Here is a 27110-nt window from a genome sequence, read left to right as displayed (position 1 = left end):
AGCTTGATCCCTTTAGGGATCAGATACTCAGAAGCCTCTCTGGCAGGGGATCTAACCAGAAAGAGCAGTTGTTGCTCTTACAGAGTTGAAATGTGCCTTGCAAATGAGAAAATGAGCTGTGAGTGAGCAGTGGGTATGTAGAATGAAATGGTAAAGCAAGGAGTGAAAATATTGCTGGTTTGGAGCTGAAGCCTTATTAAAGTCCTGTCTGTCCTGTTTGGGCAAATTCTTTCTAAAGTATCCAGTGTCACCAAAATCCCATTAAACTGTCACATAAATTATCAGGGTTTCCTTTTTCCATCACTGTGGATTACCCAGGGAGATATTTTTATGACAATGGAAGCTTTTTCAGTCTGCTCCTCCTGCCTGATTTCATTTCAGATTAAATCCTTCTCTCGGAAAAGAGCCCATGGATTTTATAGCTCCATGGATCTCTGCACTCTACCTGTTACAGCAGCTGTCCTTCAGGTCTCTGTGTACTCATCTCCTGCCTTCACCTTCTTTTAGGCAAGGGACAGTTTAGGGCAATGTTCTAGTTCTTCTCGCTTTTTTGTCTTTGTGCAGAAACCCCAGAAGGTGAAAGTCACATATATGCCTAACTTGAAAATACTGCTTTTTACTGCTTGCCAGGTCTCAGAGGCCTTGCATCTCTGCAAGACAGTCTACATTTCTCCCATGCTGACTGAAAAACACATGGATTGATGGCCTGGCCATGGCAGTACAAAATACTTGAGTATCTGAAATTGCCTGCTGCCACAGAACAAATTAAAGCCATAATATGTGTGTTATAGAAGCAGGGGGTGATAGATCCGTGCCTGCCTTCTGACAGATAATCTGGAGCTCCCTACATCAGCTACCTAGATCATGTGTTGGACCTCATCTTAGTGGTTGCTGCTCACACCTTGCAAGGCATACATAAGCAGAAGCTGAGAAATGGTAATCTTAAGGGTAAAAGAGAGGCTTTGGAAGATCATTACTATTGAGAGAAATCCCAGAAATTATATTACTCCAATGTTGAAGTGGCAAGCCTGTCACTAAATGAGCAGGTAAGACAGAATTTTCCATAAATAATTCTGTTCTGTATGTGCAAAGAAGCCCTAATGATGTCAAAATATGATGATGAAATATTTCTGAAATTTCTGATTAGCCACTAATTAGTGGCTAATGGTTAACATGGTTTAACATGGCTAACATTAAGTAGTAAGCAGACACCTTGCATCAAAGAGAACACAGGAGGTGGCAGAGTGGACTGGAATAGTAATTCCAGCAGAACAGAGAGCTCGTTCCAGAGGAATAAGGGGAACCATGGACAAGTTTCTAAAGGAGCTATTATGACTGATGTGGCTGTAGGCCTCTGCTGGCACTATTTTGGGTACTGTAGAGGAGGCACAGGACTTCATGAACAAGGACCCATCAGGAGGGAGGGCAGTCAGGTCACCACAGGTTGGCTTAGCTGATAGTAACTTGTGTTTCTTTTTATGCAGCCTATTCCCAGTGGACAGTGAGGACAGGTGATTGCAATCTTTTTATATCAGCCTTTTGCAATTTAAAGGTTATTTCTCCTTCCTCTCTGTTCACCTTTTATTTCCGTGTCTGAAACCATTTTCTCCAATTTTTCAGCCTAAGACTTCTAAACATTTGATGATTTTCAATGACCTCTTCAGTTTTCATCATTTTTTTTTTAACATTTGGTGGGCAGCAGTGGGCACAGCACTGCAGCTATTTGGTTTTGCTCAGTGGTGCAGCTATTTTGGTTTTGCAAGGAACACTAAGAGTGTTCCTTGCCTCCGCTGTGATGTTGCCTGGTGTGGGTCCCAGGAGAGCTGCCATTTTTGCAACTGCTTTGCATTACTATCTCCTCTGCTGTAATCCCCTGATCCTTCCTAGCAGTAGTTTTTCCTAGCTGTCCCCCATGTTGGTTTCGTGCCCTGGGCATGTGGCTGAGGGGAGCAGAGATGGATGGCAGCACTGAGCACAGGGTGTGGGAGATGCACCCACACAGAGGAATTCCTCTGCCAGCCCTGGGAGGAGATAAATGCAGGTTACTTGCTTGACAGCAGCTTAATAAGGCACCTGCATGGTTTCAGTTTTGAAGTCTGATGATATCTGAGCAGCTCAGAGGGTGTGCAGAGTGACACTGGATATGCCAGTGAATGCTGAGTGGGTGTACCCAGGACTGGATGAGGCAGAGGTTGGAAATTTCTGCTAGACTAATGCAGGTGCACACACTTGGGATGGGGATGTTTGTTATAATCTGAGACAGTTTGCAAAGGGTTACAGTAGGCTTTTCATGGGTGTAAGTCCTGAAAATAAGGTGCAGTTGTTCCCCAGCTTTCCCCAAGAGGGATGCTTCGATTTGAACTGGAATTAGTTTGTGTGGGTTTCCTTTGCCTTCAGTCACACTGAAGGTCCTGCTAAATAATGATGGTGGTTCCTGCTGCTTTAAGAGCTTGGGATTTTGGAAAACTTCCCCAAAACAGCCTTGACAACTTGCTTACCAATTTCCTGGTGTTCAAACCCAGCATTAGTGGGAGGTCAAGCTGAGGCTGAGCAGTCTGTACCCATATTCAGCTCCTGCTCATCTCTGATTCAGAGGTGAATGAATTCATAAAACATGTACACAAAAGAAGGTTGCCAAGCAACTTGGAGGCTGAAACTCTCCCATCAAGCTATGAAGGTAGGGAACAGGCAGCTGAGATGATTTGTTATGTTCACTTTGCCATAGGTAACAGTAATAGTACACATAATACAGAAATATTTAAGAAAGGAATAGCTCATTGATAATTCTGGAAAACAACAGCTGATCCTGCTAGCTTGTGCTTTGCCTCTGTATTAAGATGTATCTGCTTTTGGAGCATCTAGCCAAAAACAGGCACAACAAAGAGACAGCAATCTGGTGTAGGTGGATATGGGCAGGGAAGAATTATTCTGTCTTAAGGCAACTGAAAGTCTGACAACTGGAAAAGTTTTAGGAGGGGAGAAAAGTATCTGACACAGATTCTGCCTCAGATCAGGCTCATTGTTTTCTGTGATCTCAGTATTTGATGTTTTTTTACAAATATACTTTCATATATTCATTGAACATCACACCATATCCCCTCTTCTCTCTGGCTTTGCATAACTCAGCAGCCTTGGGCATGTCAGAAGGATCCAGGACATGAAGCAGCTGGGACATGCATGGAAGAGCTATGTGATGGTCCTCTGTTTACCCATCATTTACTCACAGAACAGCCTGTAATAGGAACAGCTAATTAAGTCGGAAGGAAAAGTTTTGCTTTCTTGGTTTTTCTCTACTGTATCCTGAGGTAAACTTGGCCCTTTGATCTGTGTAATGCTCATGGTAGGCATGCTGTACTTAGACATAAAGCAGAAAAACAAGCCTGTGTCTTGATGGCCCTGGGCTTGTGCAAAGGAAAGAGAAGCACAGAGGCACAGGCAGAAAGTTCCAGCCCAAGACCCAGATCTGGACATGTTTACATGCTGTGTACATAATTCCCTTTGACTCCTTAAAAAATCCTAGCCCTGCATCATTTTAACACCCTGTCCCTTTACAAATGGCACGGCTCAAACCTCAGCTTGAAATAATTTAGAGCAGCAGCCCAGGTCAGGGCATCTGGAACTGCTTTTCATTTCCTTTGTGTGCTCCCCTTGATGAGGGACACTGCTGTGTTAATGGGGTTTTGTTCTTTTCTTTCAGGCTTCTCTTTCCCCAGTTGATGTCATGATTAGTGACATCAAAGTCACCTCCTAGTGAACCTTGGTGATGACATGACTAGAGGAGGACCCTTAGAGGCAGGAGATTAAGCAGCAAGTTAGCACTACTGGAAGAACAAAGCTCTCATTTTCATTCATATATACACAATCAAAAATGAGTGAAGAGAAGGAGAGATGGGAATTAGGTGATGCATTAGTAAAATTATCATTCAAAGGTTCTTTGCTCGAAGTTTTGCAAGAGGAATCAGTGGTTCTTTAATCTCCCACCTTGGGTATTGTTGATGCCATGTTATATTCTGGGCATGTTGAAATATAACACAGTGCAAGGAGACATGATTTGTTGGATAAGGCTTTATGTAGCACAAAAAGGCTCCTCTACTTTCCCTTTTCATTATTTACATTCCCAGAGAAAGTTATGTGTCCTGTGGGCTTTGCAGAGATCAATGGCTAACCTGAGCTTTCTGTCAGCTTCCTCTGAACCTGGAGAGGAGCTGCCTAGGTGTTGGCCTGAGGATTCTGAAGACTTAAGCTCAGTTCTGGTCCTGGGAGAGGTATTTGAGAGAACCTGAGGTTGTGAGTCCTTAACAGAGGTTTAGCAGGGAAATTGTACCATGGAGCTCTGAAGAGCAGAGAGAGAAGGGCACCAGTATAAACCAGTAAGCTGTACTGGGTAGTACTGAGCTGGTCTGGTCAGGGCTGCAGTTATGGGGGTGCTGGAAGTCAGGAATTAAGAGAAGCAGCTGAACTGAGTGCAGAGATCTCCCCTGGTGCTGCCAGTTGAGTGTGGAGCATGGCTGGCTAGTGCTCGGCCTGCTCCTCTCACGAGCTCTGTTAATAGCAGTTAGCACAGTAATTCCAAAGTAACTGGATATGCTGTAAACCATAGGCCTGGGCCACTCCTGCTGTTTTCCAGGTGTTTCAAGAGTAGCAAGTTTTATGGCCATGTCATCAGCTCTTTGCTCTATTTGCTGCTTCATTAGTTTTCATGCTGGAAGCACTCTGGGGGAGCAGAATTTGGAGGTGGGATTTGGCTGGGATGGCTCCTGTGAAGGGAACAGACAGTTAACAAGCTCTGTGGTTTCCTTGCTTGTACAAAGCTCCTTTATGACTCTCCTGTGGGTGGGATGTCAGAGCTGAGGATGTGCTTGGCAGGAGGGAATCTTTCAAAGGAAACTTTCACTGGAATAGAGAGATTTCCTTGGCTGGACCTGCAGGCAATGGGGCCCTCCTGTTGTTACCCACAGGAAAACAGTGTAGGTGATCTCTGGTCTCTTTCCCTTCCCTCATGTTTCCCTGGGTTTAAGATCTGGAGACTCCAGGAGCTTTTCCACCACTGATTCTGAGGAAGACAAGCTTGACTTTGATGAGCCTTGAGAGAAACAACAGAAGTCAGATCTCTGCCAGCCCCATGCTATTGCAATTAGCAGAATTATGGCAAATTGTCCTGGGTTTCTGACATGAGAAAGCTGTTGCTTAGAGTTTTTTTTTATTTTTCTCATTTTGACTGAGGAATGAACCTCTCATTTAAGAAGCTGAACTCTGTATCAATATCCAGAAGGGGTAAGAGTTGTTAAAGCTGTATTCATCAATTGCAAAAGAGAGCACATTTTATTTTGCTCTGTGCTATTTACAGCTGTTGTCCATTAGAAGTCCTCAGGAGCCTCATTCCCAGCTATAACTGCACAGCCCCATAAGTTTAGCTCAGCAATGAGCCTGCACAACAGCACTAAATCATGGTGATGGGAGAAAGGAGAAAATGTTTGGAAATGGCAAAATGCAGCTGATGTCTTTGTGAAATCTGGCTTTTGTTTGTTGCTATTATAAGGTAGATGGTAATGCACAATTAACTGGAGAAGAACAGAAATAGTATCTTCTAATTTTGGGGGAAAAAATCAGAATGGCTGGTTCTGCAGGAGCTAAAGGAGTCATTGACAATCCATAAGTGCCTAAGTACACGTTGATGAAAATGCACCAACCCCCCCAATATGATGAGGTGTAAGAATGGCAAAAATCTAATATGTGGCTATTGAGAAACAGAGCCCCAGTTGCTTTACTGGACCAGAACAGGATTGCTCTGTATGAGCTCTTTGAGCTGGCAGTGCAGTTCACTCTTCTAGTGCCCACCAATTGCTTAAGAAGGAAGTGTGGATGTGGGATTATTTCCAAATCTGAATGTGTCCCTGTGTGATGTAAGTAAATTGTGCTTTGAAGTACATACTGAGCAGAACTGTGAAGAGTATACAGGTAAGGAGAGAAATTAATGCTTATTCCTTGTTTGAACATGAAATGAGAAATTTCACCTGTATTCCCAGCTCTGACACAGCCTTTTCTTGGTCAGACAAACAGCTAAACATCCTTTATTACCCTCTGTATTTTTGAGGATGGTGTTCTACCTCCCTGTTTTACTATGATGGATTAATGATTTGTAACACATTTGGAAACAGAAGGATGGCTTTGGGAGCTAAGGACAAAGGCATGTAAGGTGCTAATTCAGCATTTGTTCACAAGGGCACTTAGCTGCTGCCTTTGGTTCTGCATTCTGTCCTGTTGCCTCTCCCAGTCCTGCCAGCTGGGGGCCTTCAGTCCATGAAGGGAACAGAGCCTGAGCTCTGACTGTCCTGATGGAGCGGGACAAACCTGCCCTGGCATGGCTGTGATGCCCTGAGAGATAAAGCTTTCCACTGAATAAATCTGTCAGCTTGACTTGTGATAGTGAATGCTCACAAAAGGATTATTTTAAGACAGATAATTGCTTTCTCCTTTCCTTTTATTTTCTGTGCCTGGCAGGTGTCTCCTTCTGCCTTCTCCTGTTTCCTTGGCCCATCCCTGAAGTGTGCTCAGCACAGATGGGATCTTCAAAGAGTCTGCTGTCAAACTTGGTCTTTTCTAAGCATATGTATGCTGAGAGTTTTTGGAGGCTTGTACCCAGACCAAATGTGTTTAGTGGCTTTTTCACAGGAACAGCAAATAACATATCTGATAACAAGGAAACTTTTGCTGTTAAGTTGCAAGTCTGTTTTGAAATAGGTTCAGTACAGATTATCAATGAACTGTTCAGTAAAAATTTGATTTACTCTTTGGGTTTTTTTTTAAAAAAGCAACCCCCCAAATCCCCTCCCCTACCTCAAATTTCCACAGCTTATGTTTCCCATGCATGAAAGTAGTGCTACAAACAGATGAACTCTTCTAGTTGCAACTTCTGAAAATCAGCCTTTCTAATCTGAGTGAGCATCTATTTTATATAAAATTGAAGAAGTCTTTCCACCAAAACCAACCTCTTGAGTTAGCCATGTGCATTGTTATTTCTAGCTTTTGTTGCATTGCTATGAAATAATGGTTAGGTTTGTGTACTCAAACTCTGCAGCTCTGATGAACATATTAGTGCATTTTCTTTAATTATATCAGTTTAGTTCAATTAATTATGATTTTGACCTTACAACACAAATTATTTCCAGAGATCAGGCAGCTTGCATGTCCTTGGAGCCCCTTATGGGTGGGCAAATCTGCTTAGATATTTAGAAAGCTCTTAATTGTTAATGGTGAAATACTGAAAGTGGAGCAGGACCTTAGACAATTAAATAACTTCTTGCTGCCTTTTAAACCTTAATGAAATTGGATGGGATCAAACTTTCAATAATTGCTAGAAAGTATGATAAAGCTGTTTGGAGGCAGTAACCTGCACCTGCAGAATGCTTTCTAATGGTACATGTAAATATCTAGAAGTTATCACAGAATAAAAAGGGAGATTAGCTCTGTGCTGGTTCTGAGGACCAAATCTGTGGTCAGTTTATAAATAGCACCTTGAGAAAATATCTGGAACGTCTAGGGATATGTATTTTTCTTAGAATTCATTTTGGATTGTCATCTAAATTCAAAAGGAATAAAATCCACTTGCAAAGATCTTATTCAAAGGAAAGCCCTGTTTAGTTTGGGGGTGTTTTTGCTTTGCTTTTTGCAGGCAGCCGTCCTTACGTGTTCCTCACAGCCCGTGTTCACCCTGGGGAGAGCAATGCCAGCTGGGTGATGAAGGGCACCCTGGAGTTCCTGGTGAGCAGTGATCCCATTGCTGAGCTCCTGAGGAAGTGTTTCATCTTCAAGATTGTGCCCATGCTTAATCCTGATGGAGTCATCAATGGCAAGTGAGTTGTGACGTGTGCTTACCCTGGGGTTTGTCTGTGCACCCAGCAGGTCTCATCTTCAACGTTTGTGCTGGGAGAATTCCCTTTGCCCCGTGTTTTATTCATCCTGTTATCAGTCCTGTATGGAAAATGTGAATCTGAGACAAATGCTGCCCTGTATTTGTCAGGTGCACATGGTTCTGTACTGTCTGTGGTCAGAAGATCTCTCAGTTCCCTGGAAGGAGTGTTAGTGGTGCTGGAGAAACAGGACCTTTACTGACAAATGGAGGTTTATGCATTCTGCTAAAGCAGCAGGGCAGAATACAGCTGCAAAGCAGATATGCTTGGGAAAAACTGACTGTAATTAATGCTTTGTATAACCTGGTGGGAGAGGATGAATAAGATTTCTTAAATTTTCACAGAAATATTTCTGTATAGTGAACCTTCCTCCTTCTCCCACCTTCTTTTCAATCTTCCTTCCCACATGTTTCCTCAGAGATGCTGAATCTGATCTTGGAAAAATATTGATTCCTTTTTGCATTCTTTGCCTTATACCCTCCCTACCCACCCACACTAACTTCCCTCTGCCTGTACATGACTGCAAAAGGTACAACTCTGCTCCTAACATTTTGAGCTGAAATAAATATTGTTGTGTGAAACCTTGAAGAGGGCACTAAGCTAAGGTAGGCTTATCCTTTGCTGGAAAACAAATCTCCTCCTCTCTGCAGACAGTGGAATTTGTTCACTTTGGGTGTTTGTGGAGTGGCAGTGTGTTAATAACTGTTGGTCCTGCCCAGTGCAAGGGCAGGACATCATGATCACATCCCACCTGTGGCTGCTGTCTTGACCTGCTGATGGGGTCTTGTAGGGTTTGCAACAACTGTGTCCCCTGGCTTATTGCAGAGGAGCACACAAATATCAAAGCTGAAAGCTGGGCTTCAATAAGCACTGGAACACAGCAAAGTGTAGAGGAACATTTTTTCTTAAGCTGCATGCCCACACCTGTTTTGGGGTTGGGTTGTGATGATGGAGTATTATGGGAAGAGAAAAGCAAATCCTGAGCAACAACTGCATTGAGTTGGGTTCCAAACTCAGCTGAATTTGGGGTGAGTGGCTCACCAGGGAGCACCTTGGGCTTTTCTGACTGTCTCTAGTCTGTGAAGCCACAGATTTTGGGCTGCTGTGCTCCCCAGGGCCTGGGTCTGCCAGAAGTCTGGGAGCACTGTTCAGAATAGCTGGGTACTGCCCCAGGGTATTTGAGGCCTCTGTTGGCACCAAATGATTTCTTGATCCTCATAGACAGAAGGAACAGGAAAACAATTGTGGCTTTTCCCCCTTATTTTTTTCCTCTCACAACACTTAGTTAAACTTTCCATCAGGACTGGAGGGAATAGCTGACCTTTTCCTCCAGCTGTCAGGAACCAGCACAGCAGAGAAGGGACCTTCAGGAGGGAGAATGTGGCTCTTGGTGACACCTGAATGAAGGGTATGTGTCACACAGGAGATGTGTTTTGTGATCCCTGGTGCAGATGAGCTTGAACTGTAGTTAAATCTGGTGATGAAGAGTTTAGTAAACTAGAACAGGGACTTGGCCACGTCTCCTTTATTGATCATGAGGCCTGGGGAGGGGAATAAATAATTTCTTTATGCTTTAAATTAAATACATCTCTCTTGTGAATCCTCCTGTGGATTCTCTCTCCTCCCATATCTTCTTGTTTCTTTGTACGTATGCTTTTTAGTAGCCATGGTTCCTCCTATATTAAATGAAATATTTTTGTTCTGGGGCTCAGGTTTACTGGTAGCATGTAAGAGTGTGTGTGGGTGTGTGAGAGCTTGTGGGAGCGTGTAAGAGTTGGCATCATCTTCCTCTTCCTTTACCTGATTTTAATGTTTCCTTTTTATTTTCATCTGCTTCCCTTTTCTCACTCTTCCCTCCTGTTGAATCAAGGAGGTTTTTCATTGAAAAGAACTTGATGAATTTTGTAAAATAATGAACCAATGAGTGGAGATGGGAGCTGGGGATCTTTTTTAGATGAAGGAAAGTTATTGGAAGCCACATGATTTCTTCAAAGGCGTGGGGTAACCATAGTAGCAGCTAGGTAGAGGAAATCCTGGTTTTTCTTTTGGAATATAGCCATGGACTATTCTTTATCTGTTTTAAAAACATCCTGTTCTCTCTGGCACCTGCCCTCCCCCAGCACAGGCTGAGTAAGCTTTGCATCTCCAGGGTAAGGCAGGTGAGGTGCTGGGTTTTCTGTCTCTCCCTTGATGCTCCCTCCCCTTTAATTTACTCTGTCTGTTCCTTGTTTACTCAGGGGCTTTGCTCATTACCTCCTCAAGCCTATCAGAGAAAAGCTTCAGTTGTTTGATAATTACTGACATAAAGAGAGAGAAATGCCCACTAAAATCCCTCCTAGAACAGCTTTCCTCTGCACAGTCTCAAAAAGTACAAAGGGGAAAAAAGGAGTGTGCTCCCACTTAACCTTTGGAGCCTTCTGCTGGGAAGGATGATCTTAGGAGGAGGAGAATCACCACACTGGTCTTTATACCCAAAGACACTATTTGTATAAATAACCTTTTTCTCCCTTGTATTAATGCTTACTCTCCTGAATGGGCACATTGTGTTCTCTGGGCAATAAGAGGCAGAAAGGATCAGGGATAGAGAAAAAAGCTAATAGCTGGTCTAAGGAGTCAGTTTATGATGCAGAGCTGCATCCTTAAGGACTAAATCTTGAGGTGATGTCACGCAAAGCTGTACAAGTGCAGACATCCCTCCTTCTCTTTATTGCTTCTCTGTGGTCAGAGGGTTGAAGGAGAAGTTTAGTTCCAAATTGGTGCCATGCACTCTGCAAACACACTCCAAAGACTCTCCCCAGACTGGTTAATCTATGATGTGTTTGTTTCTCTAAGGACAGAGCAGAGATGTGAGAAGGCTGGGAAAAGAGTGGTTTTGAATTAATGGAATCTCTCTCTAGGAGAGAGGTACTGCAGGAGTTGTGTGCTGCTCTTTGGCAGATGCTCTATGAGTCTGTCCCCATGTTTTCTTCAGAAGTTCTTCACCTAAATTGTCACCTTGCCAGAAGTAGCTGGGTAGGCTTATATGGAAGGCAAAGCATACCTGGAAAAAAGAGCATTTCTAAATTGTGAAAGACTCAACCCTCACATACACTGGCCGTGCTCTGAGATGCACATTGTGAGGTGGCAAGAGCATGTGCACTGGTGCTTTCCTAAAGACCTCAGAGGTGCCAAAGATGCAAGTTCTGTGAACATCTGTACTGGGATACTTGGTGGCCCTGGGACGTGCACGTGAAGCGTGGGCTAATTTTCCTCAAGTGGAGCAGAAATCTTTACAGCTCTTTGCTGCTTTGGTGCCTCAGGTGTTGCTTCTGTTGCCTTTCACTGAGAGGGCAGTGATGGATTTGAGAGCTTAGGGTACCAAATGTGGCCAGTGCCTGCACAGCACGAGATAAAATATGAGCCGCAGTATTTCTTAGCTCTCATTTCTGTGAATTGTTCCTTGGTGGAACAACCAGAAATGGTGTCTGGCCCTGCACCACACACTTGTCTGAGTTTCCTCTCTGCTGTGGGAGGTGCCTCAGTGTCATCCAAGGCCCTTTGTGCTGTGCTGATGTGACAGCCCATCCTTGGCTCTCCTTCAGTGATAAACATCCCCCTGCAGACAGCTGCACCCCAGGACTCTCCCTTCTGACAGCACTTCCAGTGCAGGGTTGTTTATTCCTTCCTTTATCAGCCAGGGCTGCTGGGCCCCCTGAGTTATTAGCTCTATTCACTCATTGTCAGTGTTTCCTCCTTCGTAAATATGCCCCCATATGTCTCTGCTCCCAAGGAACATGCTTTCTTTTCTATTTACTGCTTTTCCCAGGCCCCCACCTCCTCATTGCTCTCTCCACCCAATGGCCCAATAACAGCCAAGGAGATAAATAAGCTCCATAACTCTTCCCAGCTATTATTTTTTGTTGTTGTTGTTGTTGTTGCCCTGCATGGTAATATATATAATAACAGGGAAACAAATCTTATTACTAAAGTAATTACAATAAATAAAAAGCTGAGAGGGGAGATGAAGGAAGGGTCTGTCAGGGGAGTGATTGCAGTAGGATTTTTTAAAATTTAATTTACTTGAGATGTTCTCTGCCACTTTGCTGATACCCTGCTGAGGGGGGCTGTGACTAATTAGCAGCCAGCTGTTGTTTTAACACCCTCACCTAATTTATAGTGTGCCTGAGCCTCTAAAACAGGAGCCTGTGTGATATCATTGTTTGTGGGACTCAGCACCAGCCTTGTGTCAGTAGTTGGCTTTATTGCTTGGTGCTTTTGTTTCTCAGAAGCAGTATAGCCGAAATTTTGGGTGCTTTGCTGCAATTCCTTTTATCTTCAGCATATCTCATGTGCTTTCAGGAGTTTGACCCAGAGTTTGACCCAATTTGTTGCTTATAACCACTTGTCCCAGTGTCCACCCTAATAACTGAGCATCACAACTGCTGCCTTTTGACTGAAAAATGTGCTGTGGACAGGATCAAGAGTTTGTTTAAATTCTGGGGCCTCATTCTCCTGTTGGCAGGTTTCTCATGGAGGTACCATATTGTTCTTGCTAATAGAATGGAGATTGCAACATCATCTGTCTTCTAAATGGTCGTGAAATCTAATTAGTTAATGGCCGTATTAAAACCTGGAAGGATCCAAGGCATTGTTGCATGTTTCATCAGTCTCCCAGCTGCCAATTGCCAAAGCATGGGCAGTCTTTGTGTGCTCTCACACACTGAAGGTGCCCAGTGAGTTGTGTGTGTGTCCCTGTGTTCTAACCCTGTGCAATTTATGCTGGTCATGCAAGGTCACCTGGAAATTTTACTACAAAAATCACTGGGTGTGGGCTCAGAGATGTTACTGCCTTGGACTGCTAAACACTTCAGCTTCTAGCCTTGGGAACTATTTCATTTTGGATAGGTTCTGCCTTGCATTTTCAAGTTCACATCTAATATTCATGCTAACAGGTTGTTCCACAGGCTCAGAAAGGGATGCCTTTGTTCTGCATTCTTGTCTGTTTTCCTGACTGATGATGTGAGTTGGCAATCAGATGTTTGCACTCCTTTGAAGACATTTTCAGGAGCCAGGAGACTGGTGTACAAAGCTAGCTTTTAGTAAAGTTAATGAGATGATTGAATTATATTATAATTCTTGTTAGCTTGATTGTGTGTCATTATCCCTTTTGTTTGTTATTATGCTTATTTGAGTCCCATTTGTGGGATATTATTCCCATCACAATTGTGCCCGTGCTGGGCTCTGTAGAGAGACAGGAAAGGAGCAGCTGGTGCCTTGTTAGACCTGCTGCATTAGTGGCACAGGCTGTGCAGTGGGGTTGGAGGGAGTGAAAAGGATGCTGGGCTCTTGGTTGCCATGCAGCCTGATCCAACATCTCAGCCCTGGCTGCACGAGGCACTTCATGGAGCTCTGAGCTCTGTAGTGGCAGCTCTTCCTCAGGATTACATCCTGGCACAGGGAAATCATCCTGCTGCAGTGACTGCCACAACCACCTGATGAGGGTTTGTGAAGGATACCTCAGTATCATCAATGCAGGAATTGGGGAAATGTATTGAAAATCAGGAATTTATACCTTCTTGGGATTTGCAGGACATACATGCAAACCCTGGCCCAGCTGGCTGCATAAGCAGATTTACACTGAGATGTAATTGCTGCTGAGCTTGGATGGAACCTTGTGGATGATTGTGGTAGATATCAAACACTGATATCAAAGCTGAATATTTGGGAGTTGAGCTAATATCACAAGTGAAGGGGCTCTTTTGGCCACCCATCTCAAGATCAAGTCTGTTTACATGAGTTAAAGCCTGTTGGAAGCTACAGATGCAGAGATGGAGTTGTTATTCATAGGATGGGAAAATAGAAGTCCACAAAATGAAATTGTAAAAACTTCACTTTTATAGATGCAATGAAGAATGTCCAGTACTTTACTGCAATATCCACACTACCTGGAAAGCTGAAATTGCCTGGGAATGAAGGTTATTGTCTCTTGTAATATACCTTCATATATTACCCTGTGTAATAAATCAGGCAGTATTTCTCTCGCCATGAAAACTGGACATCCCTGGAGTTCCAAGTGACATTTCTCATTTTATGTTGCTATTTGGCCCTTTTAAGTATTAAAACACATAATTTTTTTTGAAATATGCACTGAAAATTTTGAAAGCTTAAGGACAAAAAAATCAGGAGCTTAGTTTTGCAAGTGTAAAGCTTATTTTCCATGAGTTTGCTTTTTAAAAATTCTATGCTGGGCTAGCTTTGTGTTTTGGCTAATGTTGTTCTTTAACGTTTTTATTTATTTATGTATTTCTCTCTCAGTTTTTTCCCTTCCCTCTCTTTGGAATCTGTTATTCAAATGTAGTATTAAAAGCTGGTGAAGTACTGTGATAGGAGAGGGGATGTAAAATGACCTTGGGTGGGGAAACAGACTGGAAAGTGGAAATGGAGTTTGTAGAAAAGTGATGAAGAGCCTTATCTACAAAAATAAGCTTAATTTGAGAGCTTATGTTTTCAAAATTGCTGTGCAAAAATGTACCTACAGAGGTCCAGCTGAAGTTGAATTGTTTACCTGTGCACATGGCTTGTGTGATTGCACATGCAATTGGGTAATTACACGGGCAAAATTTGCTCCAGTGGTTTCAGCAAATTGCCATCCTAATTTCATAAACCCAGCTGAATGTCCCACAGAAGCATCAAGAAAATAAAGACCAGAAAATTGAGTCAATACTGCAATGAGAGGGTGAGAAATCAAAACCTTTTCTGCAGCTTAATAGGGAAGCACTGCTGGGAAAGGTGCAGGAGAAAGGTGCAGCACAGTTTTAATGCTGCAAAGGCGCTCTGAGTTTTGAAGAGGTAGAAAAACTGAAGGGCTCTTGGAGTTGTACAGCTCAGGTTTGGGCTGAGGGGAGGAAATAGAGAAGCAGGGGGTGACATTGGCAGGGAGAAGGCTCCAGTGATGGAGCAGCTTGGGTCTGTGCACGCTGCATGCCTTTGAAGGCAGTGTTTGAGCACATCCTACCTCCATGAAGCCATAGCCTTGGCAGGGACTCTCAGGTAACTGTACTGGTGTTTTTCTGCATGGGAAAATGGGTGATTTATGATTTAAAATTCTTTGGAAATCATGCTACATTCAGAGCTGTGCAGAAGTGAGGAACTTTTCCATAGTGTTTTAGAACTGGTTTATTGAATTTCACCGTGGGCCTGTCCTTATGTAAAATTGTTACATATTGCATTATATCTTGTAGGATCCTTCAGTGTCTGGGGAAGCAGAACACAGAGGAGAAGTGGGAGTGAGCAGTGTAGTCAAGGCCCTAATTCACCTTTTTTATTGCTTTTGTTTGCCACAAATAGCAAAGACTTAAGGACTCATATCAGTTGGAGAAGAGCTGCTATAATCTACTCTGCATGTATATATGTATATTTCATGGAATGTCAATAGGAAAAAGGATTTATTGCCAAACGTACACACATAGCAATTCATAATCGAGTCAATATCTTCATGTAATGCTGTTTTGTTGTTTTATTGGGAGGTTTTTTCTTAAGTTACCAAGCAGTAACAAGGTGTGAGTGCAAGAATTCTTTCCAGGTCCATCCCATGACAGCATCTCTAGTAGTAGTTTCCTCCCTATTTCATGTTGCCCCATTTTTCTCCCAAAATGCTCATAAGCTCAGCTTTTGAAGGAGAGGGAAGTACCAGTCCTCCCAGGGACCCTGGCTCTCATGGAGCACTGCCTAAAGCAGAAGTTTGGTTCTCAGTTCTAGCTCTGGTCTGTGGTGTCTTCTGCCAGCAGTAAGAGGAATGATGTTAATGAAAACTTACTTTTAGAGGAACATTTCCTGTATTCATTGTTTGTTAGATAACAAAAGGTCATTAGCATAAAAACAAAAGGCAAAGATTAAAAAAGCGATGATTTTTCTGTCTTCCCTCTAACAGTTATGGCACATAAGAGGGTGTAAAGTGCAAAGCAGCTGAACACTCATAAACTATTTTAATACCATTCAGAAATGAGAAGAACCAGGGAAAGAGGCTTTATGTAGCCATGTAGTTTATTGCACTAATCAGTCACTTCTACAGTGCTCTATCATGGCTTGAAGTCCTTGCTCCAGTGATGTGAAAAAAAATTGGTGATCTCCCATCCAATTTTCTAATAGATCTTGGTCTATATAATCGAAATCTCTAGCACCTCATTTGAGTAGCAGTGAATTCTGTGCTTAGATGGATATAATGTCAGCCAAAGCAGGTCTGGATTACGTTTGTGACAGCAGAGAGGTGACATGAGGTCTGAACACAAAGTAGAAGGAGCTGTGGGAGATTAAGCTATATTTCTCATTGGTATTTTTAGATGACAAAAATAACATCTTTGGGGTTAGATTGAAACCTGTGGAAAGGCAACTGACACTTTGTGAGTTGAACCATCTGCATGGAATAGCCAAACCAAAGGCTGCAGATTTACCTGTCAAGTGTCCTACTGTAAACCCATGTAGAGGCTGAATGTGGCAATCCAAAGACAATGGGAGAGCAGTTGTTTTCCCTTCCACAACATACATGTTGCACAAAAGAGAGTTTGCTTTTGAATAGCTTTGTGGTCTGGTCTTGTGCACATGCTGGATTTCAGGTGAAGAATAGCTAGAATAGTGTTTGAAGTCACAATAATTTCTGTTGCTTTCCCTGACATGCAGGTGAGGGCACCCTTGAACTGTGCTACTTCTCTGTCTATCTTTAGACAGCTTTGAATGGGATGTAATCCCATCCGGTATGTTTCCTGTTCAAAAATCAAATAGTGTCCATATCAATGGCTGTGAGCTCTCAGGCTCATAACGGTAATACAGCTGGGAATGTAAATAAAGAGGAGAATATTAAGAAAAAGGTTCTGTTGTTGTAAACAGTAGAAATACTTTAAATCAAGTGTATCTTTTCATTACACAATTTCTTATCAAAACAAAAGCCCAGCTCAGGGCTGTTATTTATCACAGAATAACAGAATATGCCAAGTAGGAAGGGACCCGTAAGGATCATCAAGTCCAGCTCCTGGGCCTGCACAGGGCAGCCCAAGAGTTACAGCATATGCCAGAGAATATTGTCCAAATGCTTCTTGAACTCTGTCAGGCTGGTGCTGTGACCTCTGCCCTGGGGAGCCTGTTCTGGTCCCCAGCCACTCTCTGGGTGAAGAACTTTTTCCTAATATCTGATCCAAACCTGTGACACTGACACCCCAGTAGTTTCTGAGGTCCTCCTTCTTGAAAACTGGGACAATGCTTGCCAGCTTCCAGTCATCTGAAATCTCTCTGGATTCCCAGGACTACTCAAAAATCATTGACAAGGGTTTTCCAATATCAGTAGCTCTTTGAAGATCTTTGGATGAATCTCATCAAGTCCCATAGATTGTAGGGATCCAGCTGAAGCAGCAGGTCCCACACAATTTTGGAGTCCACCTTGAGTGGATCTTTCTCTGATGAACTGGCTTTGCCAGTGTTCACAGCTCTCTCTGTGGTGTAACTGATGATTGTCTGTTCTGACAGTGTGATGACAGAAGTTTATTTGTTATTTCTTTGGTCTCAAAGTGCCATAACAAAGCACCTGCTTTACTTTCAGGCATTGCTTACTGTCCCTCTTTTGGACTTTTTTCTTTCATAACCGATGGACCCATTGCTTTGTGAATGTTGTGGGTTTCTGCTTTCAGGCCATTGAGTAGAAATTGTGGCAACCAGGTCTGCAGCAGATGTTGCAAAGCACAGAAAAGAAATCACTTAGGTGCAGTCAACCCCCTTCTGTTTTTTGTTTTTCCCTGAGTATTTTATTAATCTCTGAGAAACACATGTGGCAGCTCTGAAACCATTATTTTACAGCAGTCTCAGATGGATTGGTCCCCAAAGAGCACATATCTAATTCTCCACAAGCTAGCTATGGTGCAGGTATGACTCTGTCATTGCTAATTCCATCTTAAACCTCATGGAAGCCTAAATAAGGAGTTAGATTTGAGGTTTGCCAAAAACTCTGAGGTCCAAATGATACAGTATTCCATGCATGTAAATGCAGATACAATGTTAATAGAAATCATTTTGATCCAGATTGCCAGGACTGAAAGGATGCAGTTGTGCTTGAAAAACAGATATGTGTGTGCATGCACAATTACTCAAGCTGTGGTTTAGGCATTTAAGTGGCCATTTGTGCTCTCATTTTCAATTATGATGTTCATCCTAGGGGAATGGGTTTGTGCAAATCAGCAACACAAATATGCATATGTTTTGGTGTGTGCTACCCTAAAAACATGTTGCATTACTTGGACATAAACTTGGATTGATTTATCTTCTTTTCCCTTTGAAATGTCTATTTTAATCTGAGGAATGTGAGCTTGTGGTGGCTGAATGGCAGTTCTTCAGCAGCATGATTTCCTTTTCCAAATGGTTAACTCTTGTAATTGTTTCTGTAATGTAACATAATATTTCCTGCTAACAGTTATTTAGGATACTGTCATGGCAAGCCATAATTCAACCCCATTGCCTAGTGGCCCAAATAATGGCCAAGGCTTGCCCCTAGCTGAATTATCATTCTTGTGCTTCCTACTTTCCCTACATGCACATAAACAAGTCTGTCTTTATGCCAAACTCTGAAAGACAAAGGATAGGAGAAGCAATATTGTTGATTCAGAGCCCCATCCTGCAGCTTCAGGGAGAGAGCTGCCTATTGGACTACAAAGGCCTTTAAAGGGGCTTTCTGAAGGCTCAATAGGCTCTTATTTTTCCCATTTTAAATATATCTATATAGAGCATCTACTGCAAATATGCAAGAGGGGATGAAGATGTCCAATCTGAGGCAGAAATGGAAGGCTATTTGGGCTGAAGCTAAACTGCTCAAAGATCTTCAGCACACTGAAATTTGCACCAAAAATAGGAACTTTTGAGTCATCTGACTTACGACTAGTGGAAATACTGCTTTGAAAGAAGATTGGGTTTATTATCCCTTCTGTGATTCTTTAAGAAGAAGTAGTTGTTGGGAAAGGACTGTAGCAATGTGAATGTCACAGAAGGATGAGGTTTTGTCAGTAAACAGTTCCTGGGGAAAAATTTGTGCTTAAGTTCCTTCATATTAGTAATGCTATTAAGGTTTAGCATAATAAAGGTTCATTGGTTAATTTTCAAGCTGTAGCTTGCCTGTGATCCTTTTGGAAGGAAACTACATCAAATGGAAATATGTTAAGCCTATACGACAATGGCTGAAGGAAGTGGGAAACCATATATTTTAAGTCACTTATTGTGATTCAAAATAACATCTTAATTCTTGAAGTTTAACACCATTCATGCTGGGGGAGTCTGTGAATCACTGGAAGTAATATGCAAATTTATCTAACCTGGGAAATGAGTCTGTGATTCATATTAATTTGGGCCAGGAATGTAAGCTTTGTAAGCTGCTAAAAGAACGTGAAAAGGAAAGTTGTAACTTAGACTTTCTAAATGGTGATTCACAGACAGGGTGGGTGGTAGGACAATTTGCCTGGCTCGATGTGGGAGCTATGCTCAGTCATGGGTCACTCAAAGAACTAAAACTGAGCCTGTTCTGGACTCATCTGGAGAGCCATGGATGCCCTGATGGTGCTGGGGGTGCTCTGCAGAGACTGGGCTATGAGCAGGGCAGGAGGAGGGAGGTTTCTTAGAGCAAGCTGAGAAAAGGAATCTTACCCTGTTGCAGGAGTGTTTTGGACTAGAAATGAAGAATGATGGCCTTGACTGTTTCACACTGGAGAGGGGAAGATAACTCCAGATGAGGCATGAGTGCTCCAGGCAGCCCAAACTTGATATTACACTTAATTAACCTGAGCCAGGCTACATCCCTTCAGGCTCCTGGAAAAGTGTGGGAGGCTCATGCTTCCACTGCCATCTATGGTAAAGCTCATGAGACTGCCCAGAGACTCCTGGGTTTCTGTCAGCAGGACAGAGAGGAGCAGAGGCTCCAGCCTCCTCTTATTTGTGTTCTCAGGTGTCCCCTGGGAACTGATTTGCTGAAATCTTGCGCTGCTGGGTGAGCTCTGATTAATTGAGGTAGCCCAAAGCAGGACCTGCTGGATAACCTCAAGATGCTTTCCTGGAAGCCTTCAGTGCATTTTGTACCTTTCAAGTGGCAGAAGATATGAAATGGATGTCCATTAGGCAGCCAAGTTCAGGAGCTTATCTGCATTGCTTTAAGCTTGCTACATTCACATCAGCCCATTAGAGAACCTCTCAGCCCATTAGAGAATCTCCTTCCTTGAGTGGGAAGAAGGAAGAATTCTTACTAATTCCCTAATACCTATTGGTCATAGGCTGCCTTTTCTTTTTCCACTTCAAAATGTCACGTTGGATTCCTGATGGAATTAGAGATCTTTATCTTCCTTCCCTCTGCTAGACCTCTGACTTTTTCTGGTTTTCTTCCACACTGAAGACTTAATTTCTCACATATGTGAGACAGTGAAAATTAAACAAACAAGCTGGCAGATAGACAGAATGGTTCTTCATGTCTGGAAAGCTGCAATGAGCTGTGACTTAGGAATTACAGTGCTTCATATTCAAACTTTTCTTTTTGATGCATTGAGGTGGCACAGAAGCTGACAGTGACATATGGAGAAGGCCACCTTAGCAGGATTGAGGCTGTTATGTGATAAATGACATGGTATGTCAAAGGACTCCTGTTATCCATCATGCTGGCTTCCTCTCAGCACACTCTCCTAAACAAGAGGCAGCTACACAAACAGCTGGGGGAAGCTGTAGGTAGGGTCAGTGGTGTGCTAAAAAGAGAAAATAAGAAAGCTGGAAGTGCATGTTCTCATGGGCATAATAGCCTCAGAGTCTTGAGCTGAGAATTTTAAAGTCTTTTTCTGTTGAAACTTCCGAAGTAACCAGTTTTACATCTTTGTCAAGAATAAACCTTTTTCAACAGTTGTCTCAAAAATCATGAGGACAAAAGGTTTCAAAAAGCCACCAAGTTTAGTTCTAAACATCTAAGCTGTCTCTAAAGGAAGCCTGTTTAGCACCATGTTTTGGACTGGAAGCATGGTTCTATGCCCTGATACATCCCCAGACTTTCCCTCTTCCCTCTCTTTCTCCCTTTCACCTCTGTTTGGTAGTTTGAGCCTGAAATGCAGTGGAATGAAAGTCCTGATCTGTAATTTCCTACATGTATGACACATGGGAAGCACTGGCAAAGTGATACAAGTGCTGTTTTAAAGGTAAGGGTGATAAAAGAGTCTTGAGGGAAGGAACAGGGCTTTGACCCTCAACACACCTGACACAGGAACCTTGTCTGTAGGACACTTTCTACTTGTTTTGACCATTCGAGGTAAACAGTAATGGGGCAAACTTTCACAGCTCTGTCTCCCACTGTTGGAAAGTGTGGGACTTGATCTCATACTTCTTCTCTCAGTGTTACATTTAACCCAACAGTAGGTCTTTATTTTTTAAAATTCATTTCAGATTGATACATGCACCAGTGGCTGTTCAGGAGGATCAAAGGTTGTGTGGCCCAACTGGCACCTGTCCATTTCAACCTCCTTGAGTCCATCTCTCTTTTTCATTAGCCATAATGGCCTTCTTTCCTCTACATGATTAATGGACTCTCAATAGCTATGTAGTCTATAAACCTAGACAAGACAAGTAGTCTGTCTCTTTTGATCCCTGAGCTCCTAAAAGCCTGAGTCTGACTCTGCTTAAATGGTGCTTATGTGCCCACATGCACAGTAGTAATTGGTGCAAAATATCAAATGTCACTATGTGACATTTCATTCATAACAGTCACAGTTAAAGTAAAGGCTTTAACTTGATGATTCACCGATGGCCAGTCTCAAATTATCTGGGATGGTCTTCATATTACAAGTGTCAATCAACAAATTAATTAGCCTGGAGATAATTTAATCAGAGCCCATCAGTCAACTGGCTTAAGGAAATCCCCTTGCTTCCAGATTATTCCTGCAGCCTGATTGCAGGAATGAGAGCATAGCCTTGGAGAAGGGTGGGTGCTTACAGCTTCTCTTGTCCCCGTGGCAAATCCATCTCTGGGAGGATGGAGTTGTCAGTCCCTCAGGTGCATCTCTTCTGCATTTCAGTGCAGGACTTCAGGTTCTACAGTTCCTGGAAGCTCCTTCCTAGAATAAAATTTGCCAAACACAAACCAACCCAAATATGTAGATAAGTCAGGGCCCTCCAGCTCCCAGTGCTGCTGTGCTCCACTTCATTTGACAGTGCAGATTTTCCTTCACAAACTCTTCATGTGATGAGACACTTATTTCAGCTGTTGACCCCTGTCCATGACCCCTCACTGGGAGATCAGGTGTAAAGAACCAGGCTATTATCTGCCTTCCACTCACACATTTCTAATCAAAGCAGCCAATTTTGCTAACTCCTACAGCTGAAGTCACAGTGAGGTAAACCTGGCTGAGTACAGAGAAAATAAGTGCTTGGAATGGCATCCTAGAAAGAATGGAAGAAATGGAAGAAATCCTAAGGGTAAGGCTGAAAAAGAAAGGTTAAGCTGGGAGAAAAGATGAACAAGCAAAGCAGGGAGGAATTCTAAATTCCAGTTTCATTTAATGTAAGAAATCATAAGAAACAATAGAGTGAAGAAAAGCATCTCTATACCCTCCATGCATCTCTCCATGATCCTTTAGCTCACTGCAGTGAGTACTGGTAGAATGCTGTAGTGTATTCTGCTTTCAGTGTGAATCCTTAACAGAAAATAGGTGACAAAAAACCCCACAACAATTAAATAATATCCAGAGCAGCTATTGACAAGAAGATATCTTTTCATGTATTTTAAAGGTTAATGTTTACTCCAGTTATGACACCTTTTAAGTAATTTTGTTCTGGGTGTTGAATTCTCTCTAAACTCAGACAGCCCTTGCAAGTGTGAGCCCTGTGCACTGCCTTCAGAGGACGAGCAAGGCCATGTGGCATCTTCTGCTTTGGTCTGCAAAATCTATAGCCCAGGCTATGAGCCATCACTTTTGTCATTACCTGTCATTAGAGGAATGCTGTTAATAGGGCAGTAATCCTTGATGATGTGTCAAACACTTGTGCTGTTCCCTCCCTTGGAGCACTAATTTTGGTTGATAGCTGTTTCTTGCTTACCTTCCAACATGATGTGGAGGTGTCACTTTATTATATTTGAATTTTTTTGCTGCATTTCAGTAACAGACAAATGATGTCAGTATCTTGTAACCTGATGGAGCAATCTGTCAATAGCTTACAGGCACAAATGATGGACTGGCATCTCAGGCTGGATAGTGAAACTCAGCCTTTGACTTTGATTTTCACCTTTTTTTCTGGTTTAAAGGTCCTGTAGGCTGTAATTGCTTTTTGGGACTGATAATGTATTCTTAGCTCCAAATTGGAGAACAGCTGTTGTCTTCAGTTTCTTCATGTTTCACTGTCTGGTTTAAAATTACAGTCTATAATTTGTGTTAGGATTTTTGGTAACAAGGACTGTACTGAAAATTAGATTCTTTCCAGTATTTGCAAGGAACAGGGAAGGAAAAGCAACATTGTCAAATAATAAGAGTGCTGTTTTTCTCATCATTCTGGGTTTTTGGTGCAAGCGTTTGGCATTTTTTCCAGGATTCCCATCTGACGTTTGCCCAGTGCTATTTGGATTTGCAGCATGAACTTTCAGCCAAAACCTCCACAGTGCAGAAGCTTATTAACCATAGGAGACTGATATTAGCATCACTTCCAGAGAATGATCTGGTTTCTCATTTGTCATTCTGCTCTGTAGAGCTAATGGAAGATGCTCTAAGCAAAGTCCTGGGTCTCTGTGCGTAAACAAAACAATACTGAGAAACCCCCAGAGTACCAAGCTGGTTTTTTTTATGATTTATACCTTTTCAGTTATGTGAAAAGAAATATAAATATTTTGCTTCCTTTTCCTTGTTATCCCAGCATATGGTGTTTTTTTCCCTGCTTTACTCCCACAGGGAGTTATATCCTGATTTCTTCTCGGTTCAGAATCTGTCTTAAACTTTTGCCCTTTCCTTCTCTGTGAATGTCTCTCTCCCCATGCAGTTCTCCTTCTGGCTTTTGTCTCCCAGTCTCCCACTTTTCATCTTTATTTGTTTTTGTTTATGTAATCCACTAGGATTTTTTTTCAGTTCCTCTTTAGCATGATGTGGACCAAGGACCTTTGAAGCTCCATGGTCATTGCTTATCATTACTGGTGGGGGCTGCTCAGAGAAATATTTGCTGCTTTCCTGGTAGTAGAGAGACTCTTTGAAGATAGTTCATTATTGTCAGATGGGTTCAAAGAAGGACATTGACCAGGGCAAGCTTGAGCAGTGGCCCATGGAAAATCAATGAGGTTTAACAAGAACAAGTGCTGGTGTCTGAGAAGCTGGACATGACCCAGCCATGTGCTCTGGCAGCCCAGAAAGCCAAACACATCCTGGGCTGCATCCAGAGGAGCATGGGCAGCGGGAAAAGAGAGGGAATTCTGCCCCTCTGCTCCACCTCAGGTGAAACCCCACCTGCAGAGCTGCCTCCTTCCCCAGCCCAGGAAGATCAGCCTGCTGGAGCAAGCCCAGAGGAGCCCACCAAGATGTTTAGAGGGTTGGAACTTCTCTGCTACGAGGAAAGACTGAGAGAAATGGGAAAGAAATTGGGATGACCTAATTGTGGCCTTTCAGTACTTGAAGGAAGCCAACAGGAAAGAGACTATTTACAAGGCCTGGAGTGACAGGACAAAAGGGAATGGCTTCAAACCAAAAGAAAGTAAGTTTAGATTAGATGTTAGGGAAAAATATTCTATATTTTGAGGTGGTGAGGTGCTGGAACACACAGCCTAGAGAAACTGTAGAGGCCTCATCCCTGGAAATGTTCAAGGCCAGGTTGGATGGGGCTTGGAGCAACCTGTCCAGTGGAATATGTCCCTGCATGTGGCAGGGGGATGGAGCAAGATGACCTTGAAGGTCCTTTTGAACCCAAACCACTCTATGATCACAAAATACTGTAGTTCAGAGAGAGCAGCTTCCACACAGCATAAAGGAAGGTTTATCCAGCTGTTCTCAAGCAGACTAATTATTATCTAGATTTGGTACCCAAGATTCCATGAGTTATTTAGGGTACTATGTGTTTTAGGAGCTGTAGTAATTGTTGAAAAAGTGTGTGCTTTATGTCAGCTATTCTCAGTTTACCCTGTTCTGATGGGTATTATGCCTTGTTTCCCTTTCTGGTCTCCCTCTGCTGCTCAGATAATGTACCTCAATCTGGGGAAACTGGCCTAGTAGTTCTCCTGCATTTGTAAAATTATTCTTCCTTTTCGATTCATTAAGTAGCTTTGCTCCCGGTTGGCCTGTGCTATTACAATATTTCCCCCATTACTTATATAGACTGTTTTATATTAAATAAGAGAGAGTGTTATATGGTCCAATTAATAGCATTCAGAATCATTAGTGTACCTTAAACTTTCCTCAGATCTGGAACAAGCTCAAATCCCAGGAAAAAGATTCCGGGGTTTATATCTTCCAAACCATAGCTTTCATTTCTATGGCATTTTCCCTTAATCTCCAAGAAATAATAGGTGGTGCTTGTAAATTCTCTGACTAGCAGTTCAGTAATTATGATATTAATGACAAGTATGAAACAGGTGGTAGTGGGGAAGAATTTACAAGAGAAGAGCAGCCATCAAACTTGAAAATGGAAGCAGATTTCTCTGTTTCTCCTCCTTGAAATTATTTTGGCTAAGTGAAAGGAAATTGTCTTTGACTTGTTTTAAAAATTGTGTTAGTAATAGTCCATTTCTCTTAGTATCTGTGGAAGGGCCCCAGGATTCCATGACCTACTGTGAACATCTCTGGGGTTTCACTCTCTGAATGTGGACTTGGTGTCACTCATCCCAAACAATTAAAAAAATACCTCAGCAGGTTGAGAAAAGAATTTTAAATAATTTAAAAGCCACATTGTGGTTTTTATTTAGATATATTTAGCTGGTGTAGATATATTTATTTTATTTTTTTTTTTTAGTTGTGAGGTATGAATAAAACATTTGTTGGTCTGTGTGGAGCTGATTATAATGTAATATTCCTTTTGCTTCCAGTAGGGATTTGGGAAAGGTGTTGCTTTTATAAGCTGTCCTACCTGGAGGGAAAAAAAGATAAGTGTCTAGTAGGAGACAAATGAATATTGTTTATCATTTCTGGATTTTTAAAAAAATATTGTGTCAGACTTGCTAGTGGTACATTTGGAAGGAAGATCACCTTATTTATTCAGAATGATCTGTGACATATCTGCAGTACATCTGAGTATAGAAAGGTCCTGTTAAAATATATATATTGATGCATCAATTCACTAAAGAGAAGGGTTCACTTTTTCCTCTTTTTATTTGTTTTGAGCAATATTTTTCACCATTTGTAATTATTTCCCCCCTGCTACTTTTAAGTGCAATGAAGATGTTTATAGGCAACAGAAAGAAAACATCTTTTCTTCTTCACCATGCAATGTAGTAGCAGATGAAAGGAAGGTAAAAAAGCATAGTAAAGAAGTGGCAGGCATCACATGGCAACCTGGTCCAAGAGGACAAAGCCTGACATTTGTAGTCATCATCAGATTAAATAGGGACACCAAGTGTCAATACTGAATCCTGAGCAGGCCATTCTAATGATGATGGGATGGTAAGGAAAAACTTTCTAAGTTTGCTGAGGTAATCTTATGCCCAAGAGCAGAAGGAATAAGAATTGTTATTACCCTGTTCTAAATAGCTTATTTTCATGTGTAGCATAATATCCTGCATTCTAACAGGGATATCTTTGGCATTGGTGAATGTTCTGAAAATGCATATTCTGCTGGCCAGTCATACAAAATAGGAGAACGGTGGTTTGATTAATTTTCTTGTTTCAGGAAATGGTAAATAGCTGTCTAGATGGTCTTCTGAGTAACATTGCGTGAAGCATTTCTACAGCCTTTAGCTTGAAGGGCAAAATGGTCAACATAGGTACCTCGTGACTGGATCTTGTTTTCCTACACCCCCCTGGAAATTCAAAATTGCTCTGTTGGTAACTGCAAGTGCAACCCAGTTGTGCTGTGTAAATGTCTCCTGTTGTTTTTTTTTGGGTTCTTTTGTTTTTGTTTTTTTCTTTTTTAACTCCTGTTTTAAGAACAAACTGTCTGCTCTGAACCAATCAGACGCTGTCAGTGAAACATCTGGCTTAAACATCTGCTGGCAGATGGAATGTAACAAGCAGCAAACACTGTGTGTAAGGATTGTGATGGCAA

The 27110-nt window shown here is 42.2% G+C and overlaps 1 protein-coding gene across 1 annotated transcript in view; it reads left to right on the top strand.

The window, feature by feature from the left end:
- Nucleotides 1–27110, top strand: part of AGBL1 (AGBL carboxypeptidase 1) — a 245523-nt gene that overhangs the window by 77065 nt on the left and 141348 nt on the right. Inside the window, exon 18 of the mRNA XM_066559057.1 lies at nt 7673–7853. Within this exon, the coding sequence (XP_066415154.1) occupies nt 7673–7853 (181 nt within the window). The remainder of the gene's footprint in view (nt 1–7672; nt 7854–27110) is intronic.

This window comes from Molothrus aeneus, chromosome 13 (genome assembly GCF_037042795.1).
Source record: "Molothrus aeneus isolate 106 chromosome 13, BPBGC_Maene_1.0, whole genome shotgun sequence".
In the NCBI taxonomy this organism is placed as follows: Eukaryota; Metazoa; Chordata; class Aves; order Passeriformes; family Icteridae; genus Molothrus; species Molothrus aeneus.
This window is presented reverse-complemented; position numbering and strand designations above follow the sequence as displayed.